We start from the raw sequence: 17,378 nt of genomic DNA, 5'->3' as shown, positions 1-17,378 counted from the left end.
CCGTTGCCCACAGAAATATAGAATCTTAACAGGGGTAGAGTTACTTAAGCATCCGATTATAAATAAAAGTACAAAAGCTTAACAACCTTGTGTTGAATTCTTTAGGAGCAGGTGAAAGAGGGAACCAACTTTTTCCTCTTTTTTTCCTTTTAAAAATAAGCCTAGGAATGTGTAACTACTTGACAAAGCTTAAAAAAACTTTAAGGAATAGGTAGCATCCCATGAACAGCTTGGGACAGGATATTTTCACAGTGCTATCACATCCAAAACAAAAGATTTACTACCAACAGAAACTAGAAAGCTGGTATAAGTTTCTTTTATTAAGTAATTTCCTCATGCTGGAAACGTAAAGCTTTCATTTGCTTACTGCATTAAATTCCATATCCACTCGTTATGACTGCTACGCCCATCTCCAGCTGTTTTCTCATTTCTTACTTGCCACTTATAACACTGGCGCTGAAAACAACAACAAAAAAATCAAATATACTACTTCAAACATTTATTACAGCTTTAAATTTAAACAAAAGGCAGTTTCATTAATTCACTATTCAGCAATTACTTTGAGAAATACTTCAACATCTTAGAGTAAGGAAAAGGAAAAGCAAGAAAACTAGAACAGAATAGCAAACTTCATCATGGGTTAATAAATGCTTGTGCTTTTTCTGCGTATGAAAAGGGGCCTGTCAATGTAAAGAAGCCCCAAGAACTATGTAAAAACGTTACATGAATGACAGCTGCAACCACAAACATACAGATGTAGAGGATGGTTTCCTTAAGCACTGACCCTGCAAAGGGAAGGATGCCAGTTCTGGCAGTGTTTGGAGGCCTGTTGGTGGTTATCTAACCGGGGTGTCTGTGCTGGAAGGCTGGCCTCCCTAAATAGGGCAGGGAGAAGAGTACATTCCGCCAGAGTGTGATTCAAAGCTAAGTGGATCCCTGCACTAAATTACCATCTAGAGGAACCTATCTTTCTCCCCATTAACCAGACAGGAGACCAAATTCTTAACTTGCATAACGTTTCATAATCCCTATAAAATGGGAAAACACAGCACTGCTGCTGAAAGAGATGCTCTCATCTTCTCCCTTCCTTTGTATTGATAGAATAGCTCACTCACCATAAAGAACTTGATTGAGAACTAATTCCAACTGAAAACTAATGCAGGGAAAAACCGTTAATTATCTCAGAACACATCCAGTTTCCAATCTGATTCCCCACACGAACGCTTGGGCAGACAGAGGTAAGGGTGCAGGTTAAGAGTGCGAGGGCCACATTAAGAGGTTAAGAGTAACCTTAACAGGTTAGGAGTGCAGCAGTGCCAACTTAAAGCCCTAAGGAAACCACAGCACCAAAACCTTGTAACCAAGAAGCTAGGTGGCTACACTGAGTGCGTCCCTCTACTTTGTGCCACCCTGACATCCACCAAGTACATACTACAGTGAAATTGCTTTCTCTCAAGCATCCTCCAACCCTCTGGGTCACAGACAGTTTGGGCACCTTCCTGTTTAAAGACAAAAGCATTTAACTGTGATCAGACCCACACACTATTATTTTATTCAATTAGTTGTTAACTGTTAACCAAAGTTACCTTTTACTTGCACTTATGTGAAGTTAGCACACTTTGGGCCAGATGTTATCAAAAGTAATCTTTACCTTTTGCCCCTATGGACTCCCAAGAGCACAGCCAAGCCATCTCCCTGGCTACAGGACATTCATTACTCACAGCTAGCCTGGTGCAGAATTAGAATCAAAATGCATCCTGTGACATTTCTACAAGTACCTCCAGCCTTCCATCCCCTTCTTTTTTGTAGGTTACAGAAGGAGAAAAAAAAAGTAATCTTCCTAGCTGCTGCTCCTGCCCAAGGATCTTAGCAGAGCTCTTTCAAACATTCATCACGTCTCATGAAATAATTCAAAGTGATGAGAACCTTCAGTCAGCGCTGACCCCTATTTTTCAGTCAGTGAGTAGCACACACCTGTGATTTTCTGCAATTATCCAGGATAAAGTCAACCTGTTACTTTGGATCAAGAACTCAGCAGAAGACATGTGCAAGACATGAAAACAGTATATACACAGGGTCACCCAGCAACAGAAGGAAACACAATTCCTATCTCTCCTTAGCTGTTTGCAGAACAAGCTCCCTCTTAACCCTTACATCTGACAGTGGCAAAAGGCCCCAGAGTCATGGCTCTTTCACAACTAATACTGCTACTTCTGCTGTAATAAGCTGTAGCCTGCAATGGAGAGGAAAGCCTAATACAACAATGACAACCACTTGAAACATGCACTGTGAAGAAAAATAATAATTATTTAAAAAAATAAATCACTGCAGTTACTGACAAGAAATCCCACACATGCTCAAGTCACTTGGGCTATAACCAACTTTTAACTTGACATGGTAAGCCTTAATGAAGAAAGCAGTCTGGTGGGAGCATTTCGGCTTTATTTTTGGCAATACAATTTTTTTTCCTTATTTTTCTTTTAGATTTTGAGAATTAAATTTCTATTGAGAAGGCAGTTGGGACAATTTTAGTAAATAATTCTTGTTCTTAAACCTTGTTCCATTCTTCCTTAATTTCTCATTCCAGTCCTATCTTTTAAATTTTACATTTTCCTTATTTTTTCCAATAACTGCTAGTGCAGTCTTATGAGATGACACTAGTTCTTTAGTCATACACAGAATTCTCTAGTGAAAGTAGGGAAACGTGAATTAAACATTTCCATATCAACCATTTATTTTAGAAATGCTTCCGTTCTTAATATATTAAGAAAGGTATTCTGCTTTGCTAACCTGACAGTTAATTTCAGAAGGACAAATATGCAATTTTATCAGGTGTCAAATGCAGGAAGATTTACACTTTAAAAATAGCAGTCACAGATGAATTAAATTTTCAGGTGATCCCAGATCATAAAACTCCTCAGTCCCTCCCTTTTACAGTTCTTCCTAGTATAAAAAAGGATGAAGGGGCTCACAAAAGACCACTGGAACACCTGAAGGAAATAAATTGAGAACAATGGAAAACTATTTCAGGTTAGAACTGCCTGTAAAATCCACTGCCACAAAAAGTCAAGTCTAATACTGCAGGGAGATACTGGAAAAGATTAATAGTTTTATCAACAAGTATTTGTGGTCATTCCTCCCTTCATTAAGTTAGGCTTTCACTTCGCAGTTTGGTAATAGGCACACAGCAAAAACAAGTGGTTCTTCAAAATCAGTCTGACCAGAGCAGGATTCTTTGGCCATTTGATACAGTGTTGCATGAGATCAAAACGGCAACACCAGACACTACCACACCTGAAAAGAGACCAGTGCAACAAGTTTCATGGCATTCTGGAGACTTCATAATAAGCTACAAGTACTTGGATTTTGTTTTCTTCTAAGGCTTCATCTAGGTGAACAAGAACAAACTTTGGAGGAACACCTATTCCTTTTATCTTTGCACAAGTACTCAGTAAGCAGTGATGCTCTGCTTGAACAAGAGAATCCGGGCTTCAAATGTGAGGAGCAAGAAGTGCTCATTCCTGGGATGGTAAGGTGGGTCCTACCCATGAACTGTCCATGCAGTAACTATTAGTCACCTCACAAATTACACCCTGATGCATATAAGGAAAACTAAACTCAGTGCTAGTTAACTTAATGTCAGGCTGCCAAATGTAGACACATAGTTCACTGCTGTTGCAGCAGGGACAGGAAATTCCAAGAGAGTTTTGGAAACACCTATAGCAGAAGGGTGGTGGACAAGACAAACTCCTGGAGCCTAAATTAAGTCTTCCTTGCTTTTGAATCACACATTGCAGAGAAGTTCATCTGAGTTAATAAGTGTTGGAACAGATATAAACAGAATCAACACCAGGTGAACCCTAGACAGTGGCCCTCATGCTGAAATTTTAAGCAGTTTAATCCACGTTTTCATACACGTCTAATTCATTTGCATTCATGTTCCAAATATTCCTATACACTGAGTCCTAAAAGAGCCATTACCATCAGCCTTCAAAGCAGATGAGGCAATAAAAGAAATCCCACAACAGCACTTGACCTTGGAGGAAAATACTTTTCCACCAGGAGTTCAAATACACTAACTCTGTCAGAGAAGCCGTCCCTGCCTTTAAACTGCCCACTCATTCCCACCTACATCACCCCAACTATTCCTCCTGTTAGTGCAAGCATTTCTAAGGCTGCAGCTAACTGATCAGGAAACTAATCTAGGCCAGAACTCACCCAGCAGAAAAGATACTTATTTGCATCCAGACCAGGTCTCTGGTGTGCCCAAACACTCAGGCCAGCCAAAAGAGAAGCATGGCAAGAGGGTTTCGTCCAGCACAGTGTAAGCTTTAAGTGTTCAGGAAACTCCTGCCTCGGAATGGAACACATACCACACTTTAAAACCCCTTAATTTACATTTATGTTCTTGACGCTTCTGCACTTCTGCCTGGTCTGATTTGTTCTCTTCATGCTGGCTATTCTTCATGCAGCTCTTGATGTCAGAACACACTCTGGAACAGAACAGATGAGTTGCACTAGTGAAACTACATAAAAAAGAAACGCAAGAGAAGGGGAGGGGAAAAAAAAAGAGCACTGTTTGAATGTTTAATGCTTGTTTAACAGAAAACGTGTAATCCCACAACTCTAAGAAGAACAGCATTGAATTGATAACTGAGGATCCCTTCACTTATCAAAACTGCCTTAAGCAAAATGAAAAGAGTATTTTAATCAGCTTTAATACTTTTCACCAGGAAGAATGAACTCATTTTACAAATTACTCTCTCTACCTCTTCAGCATTTACAGGTCTTACAACCTAAAACTCTGTATGCCTCATGGCAAATTAAGAGCACAATATGATGTTTTAGAGCTGGTTATGCCCGCTTCAGATGGTATTTTTCCCCTGTGCTGTGGAATGTCGAATCACAACACCAAAGCAGTTTTTATTGTTAAAGGGGTGTAAATTAGAGCAAGTACAACCTGTTAGGTACTGTCAATGCAGCAAGTAACACTATCAATAAAGTAACAAAATCAGCTCTAACACAATTCTAACCTTGTTACCCAGAGGAAGAACAGCCTCAGCTTGTTGAAGAGTTGTGAAGCTAACTTTGTTACCCTTATCAATTAAAAGCTTAAAATATTCACATTTACAGAACTAAAATATTTACAACACAGCACATTATTTCTCATCTGTAATCCTTTTCAGTCCTCAGTGTGCATACATGCTAGAAACCCTGGAACACTAAGTAACTCCACCGGAGTAATTCTCAAGCAAGGCACATACTCTTGCTGCACTCAGTGATGCGGGCCAAGCAGTGTTGAATTTCACACTAGTTCTACGCCCTTTGAATTTAAGTACTTTTCTCCCCCGGTTCTTCTGTCATTTATTTAGTACAAGGCACTCAAGTCTGGGTTCTGGCTGCATTTTTTCTTTGGTAAGTCTATTTTTAATTGTTCATCAGCTTCAAAGAACACTACTGATAAGAAGTTTGTTGGAGCTGTGGATACTCAGTGATAGTGAGCTTTTAAAAAAGCATTTGCAATTTATCTCTTTTCATTTAACACTTACTCTGTAAAAATCACATATGCTATATACATTCACTGACCAGAAAAGGGGATGCTTAGAGGATACGTGGGGTGTGCTCTGCTACTAAGGCCACATTAAGACTGCTGACGCAAGCTGCATCCTTGCCAGGTTCTGTGCTGGTGAGAGCTTGCGCACAGTGGTGGTACGCATATAAAATAGCTACTGTTAGTCGCTAAGTTTTTATTCCTGGCTTGTAACCCTGGAGAGGACTACCATTTTCTAAAACTTAAAAACTTGTAGATTAACACAGGGTAGTCTTAAGTGTGAAGGACTTCTCCATTGAGAAGACACCTGATGTAAGGCGAACGCCTCCCACATGGAACTGTACCATCTTGGAAGTTTCATCACTGGACAAAATACACCAGGACTCTTCAATAGAGCACACTTAATTGAATGGAAGCATCCTTTTATCTACTGCTATTCTTTTACCCTAACTTTGGGCTTCCTGAAGTTTTGAATCAAGAAAACAGTTTCCTTCCAATTTTCAAAACCTAATCTTCTGCTTAACAAATGACTTGACAGTGGAGATATCTGTTTTGTGTTAAGATGTACCCAAGCTCTTAGTAGGGGAAAAGAGAAACAAAACCATAACAACTGTAGTTCTTTTCCACGCTATAGACAACACAAATTCAGAAGAGTTTACAGGGACATCCACAAATTACAACTGCTGATAAATTAATGCAAGTCCCTTCTCTCTCTACAAGGTATTGACTCTGCTTAAGGAATTAAGTTACTGGAGTTTTTTTAAGAGATGTTTTGAAGTAAGCAGCTCAAGACACCACTCAAAGACTATCAACCTACTAATGTTCAACTCAAGGAGCAAAGTTTCCCAGCACCACAAACATACATACTTCAAAAAAGCAAGGCATACTTCTGATCCACTCTGTGGTAATGTCCCAGAGGGAAGAAAATCCACTCCTACCCTCCTTTACTGGAAAGATAGCCTACTTCTCTTACAGTATCCAGTGTATTTTCTGGCAGAAAATACCTTGCATGAATTTACATTCCAATCAGATCTTTGACATATGGGCAAGGTTTGATACGCCTGAAGAAAAACAGGGATAAGCTGAAAATTTAAGTGTCCATTTTTGAGCTCAGCACACTGACATACAGAGGAAAGAGCCCATCAGAGGGCTGCCAAAACAGTGACATGGTAAGAGCACAAGACCTACAAGAGCAGACTGACACAGCTGTGAGAAGGCCAAGGGGAGATCTTGCTGCTACCTTCAAATAACAGGAGAGCAAGGAAAAGATGAAACCACGCTCTGAGGAACACAGTGAAAGGACAAAATACAACAGGCAAGCTGCAACAGTGGTCAAACATTGGAGCAGGCTGCTCCGAGATGTTGTGGAAACACTAATCCTTCAGCTATTGAAAATATTTGCTAAATACAGCCCTAAATAAACTCATCTAACTTCAAAGCTGGCCCTGCACTGTGCCAGGGGCTGAACAGGTACCGCAAGAAGTCCCTTCCAACCCAAATTATTTTAGCATTCTCTGGCACTATATAAAATGAAGGATATGCTTAAACTTCAAACACAAAACAGTGAAATTTTTTCATCTAGACAGTTATAACTATAACGCTCTTAGGACGGAGAGATTTATTGGTCTCTGCATTCGCTTCCACGCAAGATCTAGAGGACCTGGAACACTTCTGCAAGATGTCCAACACTGACTAGTTCTTTAGCTAACGTGCAGAAGTACAGTCATTCTCGGCAATCTACCAGTGACCTGCACTTTCAGAGCAGTGAATATATAAAGCTGCCTAGTATTTAAGAGTACAGCACTAGAAGAGCACAGGCTTAGCCTATCATTGTTTAGAGACACAAAACCACATGTGACAGAAGTCAAAGAATGGCTGTACAAAGACTATCATCAGACAAGGCTCCCATATGAAAAGGTGGAAGCAGTACTGACAAGGGACCTCACTACTTTTTTTAATTTGCAGAAGAAAACCCAGGACCACAGTGAGTACATCGAAACTAAGAAAAAAGAAAAATGTGTCTTTGAAGAAATAAGGATCAATGTGTGCTCTTTTCTCCAGAATCTTAACAAGAGGTTACATCTTGAGTGCCAGAAGTGGGAAGAGGCAGCTCTGGGACAAGAACAAATGGCAACAAATCATAGCAACCAACAACTGCACTGGATCAAGTACTTCTAACCAGGAAGAGCCAGACTGATAACAGAACAGGACAAACATTTGATGCTATCTCCCTTCTTTGAATCTGGTGGAACTGGAGAAAACATCCTTAAGGATTTGTTTGCACAAGCCTTTCAAAGCAGATGTCTCCAAAAACATTACAGATGTCCTGTCAGGCAAGTCAGACATCTGAATATTTGATAGTCTGCTCCATCATACTGTCATGGAAGCTGCCAAATTCTTCATGTAGGTCAAAATGCTGGTAGAACAGGGAGAGGATGCAGCTGCTTCAACAGGACAAAACTATTTCCACACACACTATAGGAGCCAAGTAGAGACTTCTCAGAGCTCATATAATGCTCTAGTAGCTCACAGTAGGTAGAAGTCAACAGTGGTCATTCCTGAGCAGGAAGGAAAGGAGGGCATTAATATGGAAGGTAGGCAAGGATCAAGTAATCAATGAGTACCTTTTGAGAATTCAGTATTGCCACAGGAAGCGATAAATCTCTCTTCAAAGATCAGAAGTGGCAGTAAGTTATATACTCAGCAGGAATGCTGGATAACACTAACTTCTTCCATCCTCCAAAAAGAAAAGAAAAGAAAAAAGGTTTTAACAATCTGATAAGCTTTGACTGAAACTACTAGCCTTCAAAAATTTGATTTTTTTCCAACCTGTAATCTGAAAACTCCTGAAGTGCCTCTAAAGGGTCCTCTCACAGTACATACTGGGAAACCAAAACTAAAGTTTATATTGCACCTCCACTGCAAACAGTTTAGCACATCAGAGAAAGCTACTGCTTTAAAATGTAGTATTGTTACACTTACATCAAGTACATACAATCCAAAATGGGGCATTTTTAATTCAGTAGCATTTCTTGCTTTCATTTTAAATCTCTGGATGTTAAAGGTGGTTTCAAGGAAAGGGCTTTGCAAATCAAATACAAGGAGACAGAGAAACTACACAAGAAGCTGAAGTAATTGGCCAAAAATCACTACTGGTTCTACAGCAGTGAAAAGCTCTTCCAGGAGCCAGTCCAGAGCAACGATGTCTCTTTCATCATTGAACAATGGGAGAATTCAATTCCCTTGACAGTGATTTTAAACATACAGCAAAGTTTACTGCTCTATTTCAAAAGAGTAAAAAATGTTTACAAATATCTAAATGCTGCTATTACTACTTGTGGTCTCAACCACCTTTTCAGAAAGCCTCTACTGCAAAACATTTTGAGGCATGGTTCCACAAAGGCTTAAATCAAACTCAGAGCTGCAGTTTTTCCACATCCACTGACATCTAACTGCCCCTCACGTCTTCTGTTTTTAGGGGGTGGTGGGAAGGGATGGACACACAGAGGAAGCAAATTCGGCTGACCAACTTACTGCCTGGAGATGCAACTGCTAGCACACAAGTGGAAGGAGATGGGGTCACAACAGGCCCGATGCAAGCCAGCTTAATTTTCCAGGGAAGCCATGACTTTTACTTCCCGAAAATGTGATGGTGTTATTCCCAACATAGCAAGAGCTGTTAAATTCACTTGTATAGCTTCCTTCAACAGGTTGTGAAAGAAAGAAAAATAAATTCTTTTCTCCAACACAAACATAAAAAGATGCACCCTTACAAGGAGAGATCAGTGCCCATTTAATCCAGCAGTCTGTCTCCAAGAGCTCAAGCAGGGAATGCTGTGTCAGGAGAGCAGTTGGTCATGTCTGTAGTTTACCACCCTCATCCCAACACCCAGCCATGGGATTAGGGATTTTAGCCTTTGGACCTGCTGATCCCTTTCCAAACCTACAGTGTCTTCAGTCTCTTGCTAAAAGAGGTTTTCCTTCAATTGTGATCTACGCATTTCTCCTTCCTACAAGCTACAGGCTCACAACGCTCACTGCATCCACACAAGGCACTGCAGGTGAGTGCTAGGAACCAGACCACAGAACAGCAATCGGACTGGACACAGATGGAGTTTCTGCGAAGAACACAAGTAGCAGCAGCAGAGCTGTCCTGTTGGCCTTCTTACAAACAGCCAGGAGAAACCAGAACTGCCAAACTTAACATGAGGTGCTTCCGTTGAAACTACCATCCAGAGCAGCACCTGGATTATATGCTAGTTAGCTACACAGCTGAGAGTTCTCAAACTTACACTTCCCCCTTCCCACCTTTTTAACATGTGCAATACATGAAAAGTACTTTTAGCTTTCACCCACCTCCACCTAGAGATGCTTAGTCCACCATGAAGCTACTCACTGTAACATTCTGGAGAGCTCAAAGTGTCAAGCATTTGTGTCAAGTCTCCACACATAATGTGTTATCATAGCTCAAAAATTATTGTGTTGCCTACTCCTTCCACAGCTCTACTCTCCCTAGTTTCATTCCTGATTAAATCAGTATTTTACTCAGCATCCACTTTAAAACAAGGATCACTGCATATAAAATAATTTTACACAACACATAAATGCACTATATAAAATATGATTCAATAAACAATTTTATGTAATACAAAATAAATAATTTTATAAAGCTGTATTTCCTGAAGTGGATTCAATAAAAATCACCTTGCTTCACCCTCATGGAGCATCTTCCATGCTATGAACCGGGAAGGGAGAAGCCCTTTAGTGACACAGGCTTGGGACTGGCTGGACAGCAGCACTGCTGACAAGGTCCTAGGGCGACATGGCAGACAGCAAGCTGAACAGGAGCCAGCAGTGTGCCCTGGCAGCAAAGTAGTAACATTTCTCCTACCAATAACTCACTAATACTATAGTCACAGATAAGGAATTTTACACTTGCAAATTTCAGGTAAATTTACTGGACACTATTTTGACACACCTCCAATATACTATATCAATACTTGCTCACTTTCTCCTGTTCAGAAGATTTTACTGGCTTCATCATGTTCTGCATTTCTAAACTTATCTCTTCAAAAAGAGCGAAGCTGGTGAAAGAGAAGAGATGCTCCCATCTTTTTTCTTTAGCATGATCATCTCTCATTTGATCACCGAGTCTGACCTCTTATGAATTACAGCTCTCTAAATCTATGTGAAACAAAAGAAGTTTAGTACCTTGCAGCTGGCTGAAGCAATTTCCAGAATTTTTTCCAAAATCTTGATTCAAAGATGTTAAGAAATTAAGAAATACATGATTGCTCTTCATATTGCAATCCAATGGTTAATCACCTTCACTGTGAAAAACAGTCTTTTAATTTGAATTTATCTGGCTACAAATTATTGTTGTGTTTCTAGCAAGATTAAAAAAAGCTCACTAATATCCAGTATTATCCTTGCCAGGGAGATATCTGAGGACTCTAATCAAATCACCTGTCAAGTTTTGCAGGGAGGCTGTACAGTGAACTCTTAACACTTCACTGCATGGCATTACTTCTTAGGTCTCCATCAAAATGGAGATTAATCCCCCTTGCAGACAGTAATTTGTTTGTTTTTCAAGTGCTGATGCCAGAACCATACATAATATTTTGGTAATGACTTCAACCCACCACACACAGGCAAGAATGTATCTCTACCCATTCCATTAATGCATTCAAAAACCACATTTGCTTCTTTGTCACAGCATCACCTTGGAAACTCATGTTTTAAGCTGTTTATTCACTATGACTCCAAAATGGTTCAGTCACTGCTTTCTAGGATACCTTGTGCCTTGATTTAAATTCAGCTGAATTGCCTTGTTCCCCGGTGCCCAGCTTTACATACAGCAGCCTTAGCACAGACCTCTCAATGGATCTACCTCACCTGACAATCATGATTGCTGCCTTAGCACTACCTGCCTTTACATGAAGCATAATTTTATCATGCAAATGTTTTCAGTCAGACATTTTGCACCAACAAATTCAGTAATGAAAACAAATTGTGACAACCAATTACTGGTTTTTGCTGTACATCCATGGAAACTATACAGTCTTGTTACACCCCTGGACTAGTCCTGAACTGAATGGCATTTACAGAATATAAAAATCAGTACTGAATTATCAGTAACGTCCTCACCATCAAGAGAGGTACCTTTAAGAAAGTCAAATAATAAATTTTACAAGCTCCTTTTTCCTCAAAGCCTTATTTACTAGGATTAATTACACACCTTTCTCTCTTCGTTAACTAAATTCTGTACTAATAATAAATGGGAGACCTGATAATAAGGAAAACTATACATATATTAACGTCGTGCAGTGCTGGTCAAATACCCAGGGTAACTCAGGTGTCTCTGCAGAGCACTGCATTACTAGCTGCCATGTTCATCCGCTCCATCTGCTAGTATCACTGTATCGGCTCTTCTCCAACCTCCTAGAATTTCCCTAGTGTTTCGAAGTGTAACTATACAATATTCCTTCCAATGCTACAGTTAGGGATATTCCAGTGTTAAAAATGGAAAAAAAAGTTACACTGGCCAAGGTAAACATATTTCTCACCTCCCAATGTACTTTGGTGATGGGTTTTCTGGGTGGGTTTTTTTCATGTTTTGCCAGCATAGGCATTTCAGAACAGCAACCTAATTCTAAATACCTGAAAGAGGGAGTAAGGATTCCTTTAAGATCCCAATTAAGGCAAGTAATACTCTTTGTATAATTGGACCAAGCTACATTCTCCTCTACTTTACAGATAGCTACTTTACCTGCTGACGTTTGAGACACATACAAGCTTCTAAGCGTGATGCATATTAATACAGACAAAGGCGTATTTCATGCTCCAAACAATCTGTGATTTGGCTTCTGTTTTGTTAGAATTTGACAAGTTCAATGATGTCAACAGAAATTTTTAGATTCTGGGGAAAAAAGAAGAGAGGTAAAGTAAGATCTTCAGTATAAGTTGAACTTAGTTCATAGTCTCTTTACATTTGAGTGAAGCTTTTCAGTGAAATCCGTGAAGCTTTAGAAGCTTTGTGAGTATGTTTCTACAGCAGAGATATAAAACAATGCTAATGGGTGACAAAACATATTTGGGCATACTACCCGAACTACAGGGTGTAAAGAAAATACCTTGTAACACAGCTTGCTGCATTACTACTAGTAGGGTATCCCTCCCCTGTGCTACCTGGTCAGCTTATCATAACTGATCGCTGCACCTCTTGTGCTTTTAAATGCTTTTAGACATACCTGGCTTCACCTCTTAATAGCAACTCCACAGAGCACACTGAAATCCTTAGGCAGCTGACTACAAAAAAAGTGGGAGGACCAGAACTAAAGGGTCTCTAAAAACAAAGCTTATACATAAGAAATGCAGCTGTAAACATCTACGACTTACAACTTTATCTGTAGGGATAGTTTAAGAATAATTCTTCAGGAATCCATTTTATCACAGATGTCCCCTAAGTAATGCATATTAACTGTACCATTCTTAAGAGCTGTCTCTGTACTACTTCTGTATTTTCACCTGTTAGGAATCATATTGGAAAGACATTAAGACTTAATAGTTTCCATGGTTTTATAATACTAAATGAAGGAAGCTTCACTTTAGCTTTCACTTCTATTAGACACCAAAACTGAGTTGTTCAGTGTACAGTTGCCTGAAAATTAATGCGACCTGAAACATAAAACTCCCCTACCCACCTCATGTTTATTCTATTCTTCCTTTCAAAGTTAATTTTGTTAATCAGAAAATACTGAGAGCACTGAGCTCAGCAGTTACTATCCAGTTTCCATATTAAATGTCTCTAGAATAAGCATATCTCACTTAATTCCTGAAGAATGACAGATTATTGGAGAGAAGGGGGAGCAGCAGCAGAATGGGCTGTTTTAAAGGAAGCTCAAATACCCTTCAGTACAAAAAAAGCAACATCTTCAGTTACAGTCAGTACAGGACGAAGATTCTTTCCAAGTTTCTGCAAAAAATCTGAAAAAAAGCGCCATGCTCTGAACCATTTTTTGAGCAGTAAATGTAACCTTTGAACAAAAAAAGGAAATTTCCTGGATCCGTGCATGTCTCTAAGACCACGCAGCAATGCAGAGCATTAGAACTTGGCACTCTATTGAAATGTCAAGGTTTAGTACAACAGAGACTGAACTGGGCATCTGAACTAGAGCCAAACGGATGATCAGAGGTTTAAAGTTAAGCAAACAAATCAGTACAGTTCAGTAAGTTAACAGAAACAAAACAACCACCGAGTCAAAGCTTCAGTTTCTTTCAGCTCCAGTGTGGAAGCTGCAGACTAGCAGTTCAGTGTGTGCCTTCACATGTGCAGGTAGCAGCAGTGCCTGCTCCTTATGACATGTATGCCTGGAGCACTTACAAGCACAGGAGGAAGCAGCATTTGCCATTCTAATGCTCTACTACCCCCCTCAAGCATTCCCTCTCTGGTAAAGAAGAGTTAAGAGAAGCAAGAGTTGCCAGGATGGGTGAATCAGGGAGTTTTTATGCAAATATCATATATATAATGAAATAGCTAACATACAAAAAAACTGTAGAGACAGAACAGGAAGAGCTATCCAGAGGTCAGAGCTCACAGAGCTTGCTGTTACAAGTGAAGTGATGAAGTACGAGGGATAAGGACAAGGAATAGGCTGGCTCTTTCTTCTCACAGAGCAGATAAGCCTAATAATGCTCAACATCTGACTTCCAAAAAGTCTTCATTAGAAAAGCAGGAGTTCTTGGACATGAAGTGCTAAGGGGAAGAGAAGAAATTAAGTTCCAGAGTAGGCTCCATACAGAAATTCCTAAGCAAGTTAGTAATCACATATAATTAGATTTTTCAGGTAAATGCTGAATAAACAGAAGAATAACATGGGTCAGCTTCTGGCATTTCCAAGACAACAGCAATGGTACCACATCAGGCAGGTATCAACCTGCAGCCGCAAGAGCTGGGAACAATACACACATATTAGGCACGGTTCATGTTCCAGATACAGCCTGCTAATAAGAAAAGCAGTTCTTGAAATAGCTCTTTCCCTCAGTAACGCTTCAGGCATGAGTTGCCAGCAAACTTAATGCTGTAGTGACAGTTTCTCAAGCTCTGTCTGAACTGGACAAGACTCGCTGTATTATTTCAGTTGTAGGGCCACTTGGGGCTACAGGAACCCAAGTTTCACACCTTTTGCTCAGACATTACTCCTCAAAAATATTCCACAAAGTTTCAAGAGCGTTAATGAAGCCATTCGATGCATCTTAATAACCCTCCTCATGTAGAGTGTTGAGAGGACATGAGAATTGAGCTAGCCCTACACATCCAGAAGAAAGGCAAAATAGAAGTAAAAAAATCAACCTAAAAAAAGGAAAGCATTGCTTTGCCCTTATACTAAAATTGCTCTTTCCTTCAGTTCTAATGATGTCTTCTGTACTAAAGTGCTAGGTATAGCTTAAACAAGAACAACAGCTTGAATACAATATGGAGCTATTCCTTATACCCAACGACTCCTGCAAATTCAACAGGCTCTGCAGAAGCAGAATAAACTGGAGAACTTGAAAAAAATATTTACACACGCTACACTGAAACAAAACACACGTATACTGGAAGTGGTAAACAGCATTTCAGATGCTTCTAATAACACCTCTGGAGTTTATTACATGAATTCAATAACTGGCAGGAGGCGAGGAACAGCCATAGGAACAGCCATGCATTTATTTAAAGGGGGGGGGGGGGAAAAGACTGGGTAAAAAAATAGGAAGTCACAAACAGGAAAGCGAGCTCATTCTCACTAGCAAGCAAGTCCTGAGGATTACACGGAACAGAAAAGGATGCGTGTAACATGACAAAACCCCTGCATCAAAGTCATTTCACAGAGCTAAGGCAAGGCCAAATCTGATACCGTATAACTACATTTACTAAAGAAATTTAAAATTGATGTAGAAAACAAAACGCAAACTGTTTGGATACAGAGCATGTGCGATTTCCTCTTCTGCATCACAAAAAGAATCGGGTTTTGTGTGTCTCCCCCACACACGCCGCAGAACGAACCCGTGCAAGAGGGAATAAACCCGGGTTTTGTGATGGGATTTCAGGCTCCGTCCCTAAGCAAGAGCCCGGCGGCGGAGGGCGGCCGCCCCGAAGCCCGCCTCGGGAGGTCCGCAGCCCGGGCCAAGTCGAAGCAAGTGACACAACTTGTCGCCGGGTCGGTGGCAGCCCAGGTCCGCCCTTGCTCCCGATTACGCCGCGGCGGCCTGAAGCCTCCGCGGGGGCCCCGGGCCCGGGCGCGGCGCTGGGCGAGGTGGATGGGGGGGGGGCGGCGGCGGCGGCGGGGCACCCGCTCTCCGGGAGCGGCGGCGGGGGGGGTGGCGGCGGTGGTGTGGGGGGGTTGGCGGCCGGGCAGCGCGGCGAGAGCGGGCGCCCCCCAGCCGTGCCCGCGTCCCGGTGCTGCATGGCGCTGCTCAGCCTGCCTTGCAGAGGGAGCTCGAGTCCCGCTCTGCGCCTCGCAGCGCCTCTCACTCCGCAGCACACGCCAGCGCAGCGAGGCGGCGGCCGGCAGGAGAGGGACACGCAGCCGCCGCCGCCGCCACCGCCCTGCGGTCAGGAGCCGACCAGACACCGAGGGAGGCCACGGGCAGCGGGCGGAGGGCGCCGGGCCGAGCCCCGCTGAAGGTTCGCGCGAAGACGGCAGGGGAGGGGGGGGAGGGGGGGAAGCGGCGGCGGCGCCGGGGCGGGTGGGGAGCGGGCCCGGCCCGGCTCGGCGGGGCGGGGAAGGCGGGGGAGGGGAGGAGGAAGGGACGGGAGGGGAAGGGAAGGAGGAGGGGGGGGGTGCCGGCGGCTCGCGTGGCGGGGAGGGGGCGGTAATCAGCCCCGGTGGCGCGGCCGAGGAGACAAAGGAAAGAAAATGGAGTCGGGGCCGGCGGCTCGGCGGCGGCCCGGCCGGGCGGGGACGGCGGCAAGGGAGGCCCGGGCGGGCCCGCAGCCCAGCGCCGCGCTGTGGGGAATGGCGGCGGTGGCAGGCAGACGCCGGCCGCGCTGGGGACGATAGAGGGAGACAAAGCCCCCTGCTTCCCCGGCGGCGGCCGCTGCGGGGCCCCAGCCGAACCGGAGCCCCATCGTGACACCTAGAGGCCGGAGAAAGCGACTGCAAACCCCCCGCCACCGCTTACCTGCGCCCGCACCCCGCCGAGCTCGCTCCGGCCGCCGGGCCCCGCCGCCGCCCCGCGCCGCCCACGGGCCCCGCGGAGCCGCCGCGCCCCGCACGCCCCGCCGCGGCCGCCGCTAGCGCCCAGCACCAGCTCGCGGTTTAATCGCTCCACAGTCGCTTCGGACACAAAATGGCGGCGGGCGGGCGGAGTGCGCCTGCGCTAGCGCGGCTGCCGCGGCCGCCGGCCGGAGCGGGGAGGGGTGGAAGGGGGGGGGAGGAGGGAGGGAGGGCGCGCGGGGAAGCGGCCGCGCGGGGCAGGCTGGGAGCGCCGGGCGGGGCGGGAGGGGCGGGGGCGCCGATCGCGCGCCAACTTCAAACGCGGCGCCGCGGCGTCCGCCGGCGCGCGCCTGTGCGTGCGTCGGTGCGTCACGCGCCGGCAAGGGCGGGCGGTGGGAGGCTGCGCTCTGCCGCGCCCGGCCCCGCCCCGCCCGGCCCCTCAGGGCAGCCCGCCCGGGCCCCGCCGCCGGGTCCCCCGGTGTGGCAAGCGGCCCGGTGGTGGTGGTGGCGGCGGCGCTGCGCGGGGGGCGTGCGGGCGAAGGCGGTGGGTGCGTTGGGAGTCCAGTAGGGCTGCAGCCGCGCTGTCTCCCTGGTGTCACGGCTGCGCGGGCTCTGGGGGCCCGTTGCTC

General features: G+C 43.9%; 1 protein-coding gene across 11 annotated transcripts in view; it reads right to left on the bottom strand.

Annotated features, from left to right (window-relative positions):
* The window catches only part of CTCF (CCCTC-binding factor), a 36,614-nt gene extending 19,806 nt beyond the window's left edge, over positions 1 to 16,808 (bottom strand). For 2 of the 11 annotated variants that reach the window (XM_074913128.1, XM_074913134.1), the window contains exons 1-5: positions 16,715 to 16,797; positions 14,097 to 14,306; positions 12,321 to 12,470; positions 8,176 to 8,288; positions 4,399 to 4,493 (exon numbers count right to left, since the gene is read on the bottom strand). In XM_074913128.1, the coding sequence (XP_074769229.1) occupies positions 4,399 to 4,452 (54 nt within the window). In that variant the 5' untranslated portion in view covers positions 4,453 to 4,493; positions 8,176 to 8,288; positions 12,321 to 12,470; positions 14,097 to 14,306; positions 16,715 to 16,797. Of the gene's footprint in view, positions 1 to 4,218; positions 4,241 to 4,373; positions 4,527 to 8,175; positions 8,289 to 12,320; positions 12,471 to 14,096; positions 14,307 to 16,714 lie in introns of those variants that run through there. The other 9 variants (XM_074913138.1, XM_074913131.1, XM_074913129.1 and 6 more) reach the window with 9 other exon arrangements.
* Positions 16,809 to 17,378: the final 570 nt, after the last annotated feature.

The sequence above is a fragment of the Athene noctua genome, chromosome 9 (genome assembly GCF_965140245.1).
Source record: "Athene noctua chromosome 9, bAthNoc1.hap1.1, whole genome shotgun sequence".
Classification (NCBI taxonomy): Eukaryota; Metazoa; Chordata; class Aves; order Strigiformes; family Strigidae; genus Athene; species Athene noctua.
The sequence above is the reverse complement of the archived record's forward strand: the minus strand, read 5'-3'. Positions and strand labels throughout refer to the sequence as shown.